At 43.4% G+C, this 12,692-nt stretch overlaps 1 protein-coding gene across 2 annotated transcripts in view; it reads left to right on the forward strand.

Moving 5' to 3' along the window:
* The window catches only part of LOC146002528 (calcium/calmodulin-dependent protein kinase kinase 1), a 596,212-nt gene that overhangs the window by 458,027 nt on the left and 125,493 nt on the right, over positions 1–12,692 (forward strand). For both annotated transcript variants that reach the window (XM_083140440.1, XM_083140441.1), the window contains one exon: positions 8,989–9,700. In XM_083140440.1, coding sequence (XP_082996566.1) covers positions 8,989–9,700 — 712 coding nt within the window. The remainder of the gene's footprint in view (positions 1–8,988; positions 9,701–12,692) is intronic.

Consider the following 12,692-nt stretch of genomic DNA (forward strand, 5'->3'; position numbering starts at 1 on the left):
AGATGTGGTATCCACGCGATGGGAAGCACAGGTAGTCTCAAATCGAAGATCTCGTGTCATCATTGTCCGCATCGTTTTTACAGTTCCCCACAGGTAGAAATCTAACGGTGCTAAATCGACACTTCTCACGTTTCTCGAAAGATAATTTGCTTGTTTCTGTCATTTAGTGTACACTGATGCCTACTGCCTGGCGGGCTGTGATGGAACTGAAAACAACAGAATGCCTCCATGCGCTCACACACACTCAACGTAGACATTTTAACTTAAAATGCAGAAAGTTCAGTCAAGTAATCTTTAGTATTCCCCTATCTCTGGGGCAATTCTGTGCATATCGGCACTGAAGTAGTTTCCCCCTTTATGCAATCCCGTTCCCCTCACGTGTTCATTGTTGGAGCAGCAGTGATGTGCCGTACACTATAAGTTTACGTATACATGCGTTGTATACACGTAATCTACGCGTAGATTACATTGGTTGTAGTTTACATAGGCTACGTAGACAATCTAAAGTACATTAGAAATAATTTTGAAGGCTCTCATGCAAGGAAAGTGACATTTTCATCTATATTTGTTCCTAACGAACTGATAAGAATCTTATTTACAACAAAATTTCTCTCTTCTCTTCTACCAACTTCGAAAGATAATAAATCGTATGCAAAAAAAATAAAAAAAATCCTTTTCCAACAAAACACTAAACTATTTCCTATGTTAGGCTTTTTACCTAAGTGAGAAATTGTTCAAAATTGAAAGGAAGAGTATGAAAGGTTTTCCTCACACATTAGCGACTGATACGCAGTATAATTTTGTTTTCTTGTACAGCGCCCTTAGCTTCGTCATGTTGTTTACATAGATTACGTTATCTACGTGTATAAAATGGTTTACGGGTAGAGTATCGTTGTTTACACGTAGACGTACATCACTGTGGAGCAGTCTCGCGTCATTACTTGCGCAGATACTTGCTTTCGTTCGCCTGCTCCAAAGATAATTGGTACAGAGTGTATTTTCTCAGTTAGCTATTACCGATCAAAAAGTGTACACATTTTTTTTGGGACACTCTGTATTTGTAAGGTCACATTGTAGAAGCAACTGGATAGTCATCTGTTAACAAGTAGACAGATCTTTTAGACCTCCACAGAAATTAATCTTTTTCGATGATTTGTGCTGATATTCACAATTCAGGCTCTTTATTCGTTCTGGGAGCTGGAAATCTTGCAACCTCGACGTTTCAGTAAGTGCCGAAAGGGAGCCCTTCGTGCTGTTATCAGAGTCCCGCGTTGCTCGTAAGGGCCAAAAAGGGACGGGAATTCATGTAAATCTCAGCCTGGAACGCAAGCATTTGCATTTTCAACGAGATCCCCTCCCCATTCTCTCTACAAAGTAGATCGAGAAGTCTGGGAACAGAGGTTCGTTTTCATCGCCCAAACGAAACGCGAGCCTCCTCAAAAGTTGCACAGATTGTCGACCGTCCTCCGCCAGAGTGCGTCATTGTTGTCACGGAGAGACGAGGCCATTGTATTGCGTAATTTGGCGTTGGAAATTGTGCGGCGGAACTTGAAATTGGTTTCGAGGAGAGCTTCGCCCTCTTTGCGGCACCATACTCTCCGTCCTTTGAGTCGTGCCGTAATATATTTAAAGCCCGCTGAGCGCTCCTTGTCCCTGCCGGCGCAGAGGAAGGGACGCGACTGAATAATATACTGCTCCGGAGTCAGGTAGCAGTGCTTTGAAATAAGAGGGGGCAGGATTACCACGACGTCATGCGATAACTCTCGTGAAATCCCTTTGCAAGGACCCCTCATGGTCTCCGCAAAATTGTAATTTTCCATCTGTGCCCTATCTCTTGCCGTCTGCCCCCGTATTGTAATCTCATTGCATCGCATTTCATGTATATTTAACGTGTGAGTGCGTTGCAAGCAGGTTCATGAGCTTGGATGGCTTTTGAGTTCCAAAGCAGAATGTTCTGGCGAACGTTTCGTATCTTGCGCTGCTGTCGGTCCTGGTGAGCTTGTATAAGAGTATTCAGTTCTCGGCTCTATCTCCCCATTGAATGTCGCTCCTTCAGGTTAACATCCATTCAGAACAACCTAGACAAATTACCTTAGGAAGGATGCCAACATGAGTAGGTCCTACCAACACTAGCATTAAAGGATATACAGCAAACTCACCTCTGAAACCTATAGTGGAACCATAAGCAAAAGTGCCCGCGCAGACCCGCGACTCCTGTGCACCGCACTTCCGCGTGGAGGGGAGGGGCAGAGTGGAGCATGCTTCCTTATGGCCCGAGTTGAACGGAAGAAAGGAAAGTTGCCCGGAGACTTTTCGCCGAAGGTTCTTTTCCTTGTGGTCGCTCTATACAAATGCCGATTGCGGCCTCTGTGAGGTTAGGAAGTCCCTTCAACGTGTTTGTTTTTCGCACAGTAGAACCTAGATGAAGCTTTACATACCAGACGCAGCAGAGGTTTTACAAGCTTGCTTGGTTTTACCCTCGGGGCATCTTCTCTTTTTTTCTAATCATCTCACCTCCTTTCTAGCTTCGCCACCTGGTAAAAATCTCAGTTAAGATTGAAACCAGACTTAAATAAATCCCAGTGTCTTGTTTGTAGATAACATACTAGTGCTTGCCTGCATGAATGGAGGTCTCCTCAAAGGGGCCACATCCAGTCCAATCTGGATTTGACTCTCAGTGGAGGCTACACCCAGACCGAGACTAACACCAGGTTCCACAATCTGTTCTACGGAGTAGATTGAAGTCCCAGGTGAGGTCAAATGCTAAATTTCTAGAACAGGGCATTACACAGGGTGTACATAAAGTCCGGTATCATTTTCAAAAGATTATTGTAAGGAAACTATTAGCATTACTAAGTGACACAGTACATTAGTTGAACAAGTAAAGTCGTAGGGTTTTATTGTTTATTGCAGGTATTCCCTGTAGTTCCATATATCGCCGCTAGATGGCGAGAAATTCAAGATGGCGTTTTCTGGACCTTAAAAGGTTTTTTGTGTGCTACATTTTGATAAAACAATAGAGTGCCACAGATGTCCAACGGAAATTTAGGAGCCAATTCGAGAAAAGCACCATGTAGAAAGGCAATCTACGATTGGTATCGGGAATTTGTTACAACCGGGTGCTTGTGTGCGAAGGAAAGAAGTTGTCGGCCAGGTGACATTGGGAAGCGTTCACAAGGAGGAAATCTACACGCAGAGCTTCATATGAGCTGAATATGCAACCAGTGACTGTGTGGATTGTTTTCAGTAAAACAAATTGTGCATAAAACTGTACCAACTGCAGTTAATGCAAAAGTTATATCCCCAAGACATAGAAAGGTAGTAACAATTTGGCTGTGAATTGCTCTGAGAGAAGACGACTTCGTGAGTTTGTTAATTTTCAGTGATGAGGTGACATTAGATTATCTTCCTGATCAGTGGTTCGTTCCCCTGTTTGCTTGTAAATTTATGTTGGACATTTGTAGCATTCCTTCTTTTATCAACATGTAGTACACAAAGAGCCTTTTCAAGTCAAGAGGGCGCCATCTTGAATTTACCACCATCTAGCGGCGAGAAATGGAACTGCAGTGAACACCTGCAATACAAAATAAAACCCTACAACTTTACTTATTCAACTAATGTACTGTATCACTTAGTGATGCTAATAGTTTCTTTACGATAATCTTTTGTGTTACCGGCATTTATGTACACCCTGTATTACGCATAAAGTGATACGTTGGTACATTGATGCATCACAATGCACGCAGCCATCGAGGTAGCTTGTCGGCGCTTTTGCTGCAATTGCTGAATAGTGCAGCAACATAGTTATTACGATTTTCAGTACGTGCATCTCATTGGTGGAGCAGTAGCAGGAACATTCCTTGCCGTTATGAATTAGTATATAAATTTCCTCCTAACAAATGCTGGAGGTCATGATTCGACGGCATAACTTTCCCTATGTAGCAATCGATTCCAGAACTCGCAGGAACCAACTCTCAGAACTTTTTCTTCTTCGTTTTGTGCCAACTGCAGAACTCTCACGACCGGCTGACCGGAAGGACGTCGGCGGAAAATTGCAAGGGATAATGGAAGTTTAAGGTTGGAGCCGTCTTGCTGGTGGGGTGACCTTAGTCAGAGTGGTTGCTGAGAGCAAACAGAGACGAGTCCTCTAGGCACGAATCTGCAATTACAATACATCCTGGAGTTTGCAGGGGGAGTTTGCTAATTTGCAAATAAAGTTTGAGCTTAGCTTGTTTCCAGACTGATAGTGATGGCTTGGTCATCTTAGCCATTAATTTGAGTTGAGAATGAAGTGAGTGTTGTGTTATTTAAGTAGAAAATATGTCAACCCAAAGGATAGAATTGGTTCAAGGGCTAGTGCCAGAGACAGAGTGAGATAGAAAGAGGGAGAGAGAGATAGGAAGAAGACATAAAGAAGAAATATAGAAAAAAGTATAGCGAAGAAGACATGCAAAAGAGAGAGATAGAAAAGAGAAAGAAAAACAGAAGGAGAGAGAAAGATAAAGTTAGGAATGATAAGGAAGAAATAGAGAAAAATGTTGAGAGAGAAAGATAGAGAAAAAGAGAGATAGAAAGGAGACTGAGATGAGAAAGAAAAACAAAGATAGAGAGAGAAAGGAATGAAGATAACCGAAATGAGAGAATTTATTCAGTCCCTAGTGCCAGAGAGAAAGAGATGCAGTAAGGAAAGATAAGAAATGAATAAAGAAAAATTAGAGTGAAGAATATAGGGAATAAGAGAGAAAGAAAAGAGACTGAAACGAGAGAGAAAGGAAACAAAGATAACCGAAAGGAGTGAATTGGTTCAAGGGCCAGAGAGAGAGAATGAGATACAGTAAGGAAAGATAAGAAAGAAATACAGAAAACGTAGAGCGAGGAAAGTAAGGAAAAAGAGAGATAGAAAAAAGACGGAAAAAATAAAAGAAAAAGAGAAAGGAGACGAAGATAAAGATTAGCCTAATGGCGGATAAAGGAGATTGTTAGAAGAGGGGATTGGAGGTTGATTGTGGACGAGGGCTAGGATATCCAAGTACTTCTCGGTTAATCATACCTCCACTCAACTGCAATTCAGGGTGCGAAATCCCGGGGTGGACAGGAGGGAATTCTCCCCACCAACGACCTTGTCCTGAAATTTCCCCCCACCAACGACCTTGTCCCGAAATTTCCCCCCCACCAAACTTTTCAGGGGGGAGATTTTTTCTTCTAACAACAAACATAAACAGTAAGTTTTGAAGTCGAACATACTTTCTGTAATAATGTCGAAAACATACAAAAAGAACGGACAACAAAGAGCCTCATTTTTAAGGGCACTTCTGAACCCAGCAATCGCTGGAACACGGAAATTAGTCCGACTTGTTATTTCTTCTCCACTTCTCATCGCCTTTCGTCAGCTACCGAAAAGTATTTAAATATATTAATAAAACATATAATAGCATTTAGATGTGAATTTTATGTAGGAAACTAATTTTTGCCCCCCCCCCCATGTCACGCTCCTTCCCCCTCACCAATCGACAGTGATTTCGCAACCTGCTGCATTTTAACAAATAACAGTAATGGACATAGTTCTATATCACATTACCGTTCTATAGTGGATATATATATATTATTTTTCACTAAAGAAATACATTAACTTAAGTTCGATTTATAGTGATTCAAACTACACACCAAAACGTTCTTGTTATCTATATTCATATGTTTTTAACAGCTCGTTGCTAAGCAACAAAACAGAATACTATTATACTTCTTTCTTTTTTACGTGTGAGAATTGATAATACTTTATTCTTACAATTCGAAATTAGTCCAGATGGCCTCCGGATGTCGTAGGGTTCGATACACGTCCGGAGGCACATTGTACAGTGATTCGGATTCCACTTTAAACTGTAGATTCAGTCCCGATTAACATATCTGTGCATAAAATTGAGTTAAACAACAATTTTATAAAACTAAATCAGTCACAAAAGAGAGAGAGAAATGATTGTCCGGCTGGGTCTGCTTCTCGTATGAACTTTCCCTGGCAGTGGCGGCGATTAGCGGGGCGTGTGAGGCAGTTGTCCCCCTCCAACTATGCTAAACCTTATGTAACAAGGGAAAGTAAACTGGCTTGATGTCGTAGTTTTGGCACCTTGCCCCCCCGTTTTCGAACCAAATCGCCGCCACTGTTCCCCAGAATTAAGAATTTGGACCGTGTGACGTCACTACTAGAGTGTCCCGAAGATACGAATCCAGGTGACAATTGTCTCACACCTTACTACAGAATTACACAGATCCACGTCGACACATTTGCATACAAATTCCCGGATTGTTTGTCCCTACATGCGCCAAGGTAACGTGAGTGCGGATACTCGAAACAATTGTCATTAATGGGGACGCTCCGGGCGGTTCGCTGTTACCGGATCGCAGTCGTTGAATAATATTGAAATGGACCGGGAATTAGTACCTCATCGGTCGCTCTGCTGTATCGATTTGTCTTGATTAATGGTCGCCGACAGCTGTCACTCTCCCAGGTTGCGACGGCACTCGACAGGGCGATACAACTGGCCTAGTGCTTGGATTGTAGGTCACCGTATATAGGCGGAGCGAAACGAAGAACAGAGGAGGAATTTGTGAGCTCTGTGATGCTTGGTTATGGAAGGAGTCGAACTGTTCTAACTCCTTTGCAAAGTTCAAGTCCTGATTCGAACGCCAGGAAGCGGACCTGACGCGTATCTGGTTTTGAGTCAGCACCTGTTTTTCGGAGAAGCGCTGTTGTCACTGTACCTGCAGTATTTAGACATCCACTCATTCACTGCGCGTTATACTCCCAAGGTCTCCATACTGTATAAAAAAGAATAGCACAACACAGTATCACAACCTAGCAAAGATAACGCAACCTCAAGTTAAGAAATCTCTCAAGAAATTGAATTGGCAACGTCTCTTTTGCTCCACGTGGACTTGACAAGTACTGTCAGTTCCTAAAACGGACGCTATTGGTGGGAAAGGTTTGAGGGGAGGATATACTGACGGGTGGTTGTTTGCTCCTGTAACAGAGGGAACTGATCTTATATAACTTTCTTTGAAGTAAAGTGGCGTTCGAATCAGGACTTCAACTTTAGCTGCTACAGTTGGTTACTTTAGAGTTTATGATACATTTCAATATCTTACAATTCCAGATTACATAACTTTTCCCTTCGTATTTGTTGTCCAATATTTTGTGATTTTCACCTCAGTTGCTCCCATTTTGTTAGATGGTGTGGATCTTGATTCCTGCCCATTTGGTTCCCTATTGTTGAAGGTTTGGGATGGGAATGACTCGAGCAGGAGCGTATACTCTAGCCTAGCTAGGCTATCTGCGAAGCCTGAAGTCTAGAGAATAAAATACAGGAGAAAAATCGATCAGAAATTGTAAATAAAATTATTCATATCAGTGAGATGATGCTGATTCTGGAGTTGGCAACCTGATATATTATGAGTTGGCAACCTGATATATTATGAGTTGGCAACCTGATATATTATGAGTTGGCAACCTGATTTCTTAAGAGTTGGCAACCTGATTTCTATTCATAGCCTAGGACCACGGGACATAGTGAGATAGCCCAGATCTTGTACTCAGTGCTACGCCACTGGAGTCGAGAGAAGACTTGGCCTGCCTCCTTCTATCTCGAAACACGGAATTTTATCCTCATTGTACGTATATGCAATCAATCAGTGCAGACTAACAATTCCCACTAATTAAATTGTTGTTAAATTTGTTTTCCAATCCACTTTATGCACAGAAAGGCTAATCGGGACTGGACTTACAATTTAAAGTGGGATCCAAACCACTACATGCCTACACCATGTATCGAACCCGAATTTTGCAATTACTGTAGACTAATTATACGAGTTATCAATAAATATCTGCTTGGTATGTGTTAAGAAGTCGCATAGTGAAGTGAATTTGGTCGAAGTAATTTTGTCAATATGGTAGTCAAGTCTGAAACGAGAGTCCGGTATCATCTCGATTATAAGGTCTGTCTCGTTATCGATATCGGCACCATCCCCAGTAGAGGATATGAAACTTTATTTATTTATTTGATTTCAGCTATTATGCAATGCAACAGTTACATATTTTTCTTCTTAGTTGAATTCTTCAAAAGTATTGACAAGGGGTATGGTCCATAATACCCAGCTTCTTTTAGATCTCTTAAAAAACAATCACGTGCAAGTATGTTTACTTGACATTCAAATTGTCCAGTTGCACCACCTTCAGTTGCACCACACTGGCAGCATTGGAATGTCACAATGTTTCTAGTGTATTAATCTTGCGGGGCGACGGTGTAATTTAGCCGACACCTAAGACGGGTTGTTAAAGAATTTCTTAATAGTTGATAAAAATTTAAAATTTCTTTAAATGTCTTGATACCAAAGTTCTTAGTAGTATATGTGTTTGAATTGAGTATTAATTTCTTCATAAGGTCTTCCCTGTAATTGTCCATTGTTTCTGCCAACTTTCCAACAATTCTGTTTTAGCGTTTGGTTGTAGCTCTTGCAGAAAATTTAATCCGAATCGATCGGAGCTAATGTGTTTGTTATGTGGTTTCCTTCTATGAATGTATGTCTACTAATTTCTTGCTTATTGTTGAAGGATACTATTTCCTGATTTTCGCTGCAATTGTTTACTGGTTGCTATGGAATTGTTGTACTAACTACGTATATAAAATTTAGTTGTAACAGTTTGTTTTAATCTATTTAGGGACATTTTACACCGAACTGACTCTCAGGTGCTTATATTTAACATGTCTAAAATTGTGACTTCCCAGATGTCATAATGGTAAGGTCGTCAACCTGTAATCAAGGTGTTTCAGGTTCAATACCCGGTGGAGGCACTTAGTGGTTCGGATCCCGCTTTAAACTGTAGGTCCAGTCCCGATTAGCCTATGTATGGATAAAATGGAAAGTGTGATTAATTCACTTGAAGATAATAGTGGGATTTTTTTTATGTAACTAAGAGGTTTGTTTTTGTCTTTGCAGGCATGCCGCCGTCGAGGAAGTGGAGGAAGTCCCCCTGGCGGAGAAAAGCGAGCAGCCGTCGGTCCAGGAGGCCGTCACGGTCTCCGCGAAGACCATGAGGATAGAATCCGCGAAAGGGATCAAGCTCCCGAAGCCCCCTGTGGTCGGCGTGGACAGCGCCGCGGAGAACATCCGAAACGTCCATGAGGTCGCGAACAAGCAGCAGCCCGTCAAAGAAAGCAATAATAACAATACCAATAACAAGAACTGTGGTGCGCCGAGGTTCGAACCGGAGAAGGTGGTGGTGGTGACCCCCGCCGTGGAGCCTTTGGTCGAGGCGGCGAGCAGGTTGACGGTCGGTTGCGGCGCCCGGTTCTTCTCGAAGCCTCCCCTCGTGTCCAGCAACTCGATGCCCGGGAGGTCCACCTCGCCCGTAGCCTTGTCTTCCGACTCTGAGGAATCCGTGGACGGTGCCGGGTTCTGTTCCTCCGCTACGCTCCCCCTCCCCTCCAAACCGTCGCGTCAGATGGCCCGCCTCATCCAGTCCAAGAGCGTCGGGATGATGGGGGAGCGGCCCATCTACCCCAACTATCCCTACTCCCCGTACGGATCGCCCTGCTCCTCCCCCCGCACCCGCAGGAAGCCTCTGAAGGAGAGTCGGAGGGTGAGCATTGAGAAGTCTGGCAACTACGTTCAACTCAACCAGTACAAACTTAAGGATTCTATTGGACAGGTAGGTGCATAACTGCGTGAAACCGCAGGCCTTGATTTGCTAATGCTCTTTTGTTATGCATGTAAAGGATCATAGGGTGAGTGTTGTAGTGGTCCCGTCTAGTTCACCAAGTTCAGAAATGCCTGTCTCCTGCTTCAAATGTTCCTTAGATTATAGCGCGTGCCTAGTCTTAAGGCGGACGGCCTACATGCTGGCAACGGAGGTGGGGAGCGGGGAATACACTGCAGACCAACCAGAAAACAGCGGTGGCGCCGAGAGTTTTGATGCAACTCCAACTGGCGGCTGGGAAACAGCGAATGAGCAATCAATTGAATTTTCTTCGGCTGAGATCGGGCATTTTCGAGTCACAAGGTACCGAACGTTATTCGCGGGACGAAACAAATGAGCGTTGGGTACACCACATGTTGCCAAACGTCCCGTAAAGCGAGAAAGAGTCTTCTCGGGCAATGGTATTGTCAGCACCAGAAATCAGCGAGGGTTAATGTTACAACTGCACACGTGGTCCTGAACGATGAAGTTTCCGGAAGGACCACACGTAGGTCGGAATGCAGGCGGACACAGAGTCATATATAAAGACAACTGGCAAAAACAGAAGTACGCTTGGCAACGTTGCTTCGCGAGAGCGATGTGATCCCTTTAGCTTTTACTTCGCAACTGAGTTTGTTAACACCCATCGGACCACGCCCCCGAAAATGATTGGGGCACAGAAAGGGACAGAAATAGCCTTCAAGGTCAGACGCCAGTTAGAGTTTCCTTCAGTATAACAGCACCAAACCTGACCTGCCTAACATATCCACGTATACATATAATAGCTTAAATAAACAAAATATAACTTGCCAAACCGATTTACATGCTTATTTGTGCTATATATATGCCTACGTGGATAGGTTAGGCAGGTCAGATTTGGTGCTGTTAGCGTATTTCCCAAGGTGCTAATGCTGTCCGTAGACGCTCGTTCGCGGGAGTTGGTTCTGCGCGCACCTCGTTTTACAAGCAGCTGTGTTTCTCATCACGCTGGATTGGTCGCTTGCCCGCTCCTCACTTCACTTGTCAGCATGTAGACTGCCCGCCGTAAGAACAGACAAGAGCTGTAGTTAGCACGCACCACGTGACAACACACCACACACTACACCAATCCAGAACGTAGTGCAAACGGCGCATGCACCAAAAACAGTGCAGAGAGAGTCAAAAAGTACAACGAACTAGACGGGACTAAAGTGTCTAGGATGTTCCCGTAGCAAACTCTGTGGCAGAGTTCGTTAAGAGGCCCACTTGCGATCTTTCCACCGAACGGGTTCGAGTCCCGGTCCGTGCATGAGTGTTCTTTGTGAGTTTTCCTTGGTCAATTTAATCTCATCGTCACGATTATTAAAAAGTGACACAAATGCGACGCAATGCAAGGACATGAAGTCGCTGTAACCCTGCATCATCTCCACAGACAAAATTTAAAGAAACGAAATGGAATCACATTGTTTTGTGTGTCAACGAGGCACATGACGAAAATGTCCAAGGACGATCTTTGCTAATGTTTTGTCATGCGTGTGAGCACGACCTTGATTCACTCCAGTCTCAGCGTGTTCATTGAAATATCTGCTTTTGCTATCGAGTAGAGGCTAGTGTATGGGTTCACGAATGTCCTTACTCAGAACAATTAGAAAAGGTGCAAGATGCATTTCGGGAACAGTTTAATAAGGTTTCACCTCATCTCAACAGAAAACACGTCCATATCAACTAATATTGAAGTGAAGATTGCGCTCACGATTACACCTTTAAATAAATGTTCTCGTTGCCAGCCTGTGTTGTGCTGGGTCGTTCTGTGCTGTGCCGTGCTATGCTGTGTTGTGCTGGGTCGTGCTGTGCTGTGCCGTCCTGTGCCGTCCTGTGCCGTGCCGTTCCGTGCCGTGCTGTGCCGGACCGGGTTGGGCAGAACTGAGCCGAGCCGAAGCATGCCGACGGTTTGTAATGGGTTTCATGTCTTAGAACAAGACCAGAAGAAGGGATGGAAGAATGGAACGATGTGAAATCAGGTGTGGTGAACTCTGGACTGACGGGGAGGAGAAAATATGAACCGAGAAGGCTCCGGTCATGCGCTAACAAAAGACGAGCAGAAACGTTGCCGGAAACTAACATTTATGCGCTCCTCGTTATCTGTTTCTGCAATATAATTGGACAATCATTTGCTCCCCAGAACACTCCGTGTGGACTTTAATGCGGCGGGCATTTTCAAAAAAATACTTGATGTATGTAAAGCCTTTGTTTAGTTCCTCATTAATGTGACTTTCCTATCGTCAACCACGCACTTTTACCCTTAAGGGCATGAAGGACTCGTTCTCAACCCTTTTATCATCTTTTGATCCAGAGTGACCGTGTATTTCGTTCAAGCTTTATTAAAAATTTGCCTCGCTTGCAATATAGCACTAATTACTGCAGTGACTTGTTTTCTCCATATGAAAGGAAGAGTCCCGGGTGGGGGGGATGCTACTCGCGTAACAGCCTCATTAGCAGGTGCACAGCGAACAAACTTTGTGCGTTGTGTAGAATAGAGACGGATTTCTTTTGTTATGGAACATTACGTGCCTACGTGGGAGATAGATGGAGCTGCTGCCCCCTCCAAATGCATGGTCGATTTTTAAAAAGAAAAATCGCTTTAAATGTGGACCAGGTTACATGAATTTGTAAGATTATCTTGGAAAGAGTAAAATCAATAAATATTTTTCACGAATTGTTCGATTTATATATTGCTGTATATTTATATGTGGATTTTTGTCATTTAGCGTTACTTTTCTGCAAATTACGGCTAATCGCAAAGATGGGGTTCGGTGGTGATTGGGTGAAATTGATGAAAGAAGACCCACAATGAAAAGTGATGATCAAGTGGCTACTCGAATCGGAACTTCGAGTCTATTGATTGATTTGCTTTATTTTACTTAGCTTTCGTGCCACTTTTGGCTAATTTGCAAAGATTGGGATGAGTTATGATATGAGGAAATTG

The sequence above is a fragment of the Lepisma saccharinum genome, chromosome 18, assembly GCF_977018435.1.
Source record: "Lepisma saccharinum chromosome 18, izLepSacc3.1, whole genome shotgun sequence".
NCBI lineage: Eukaryota > Metazoa > Arthropoda > Insecta > Zygentoma > Lepismatidae > Lepisma > Lepisma saccharinum.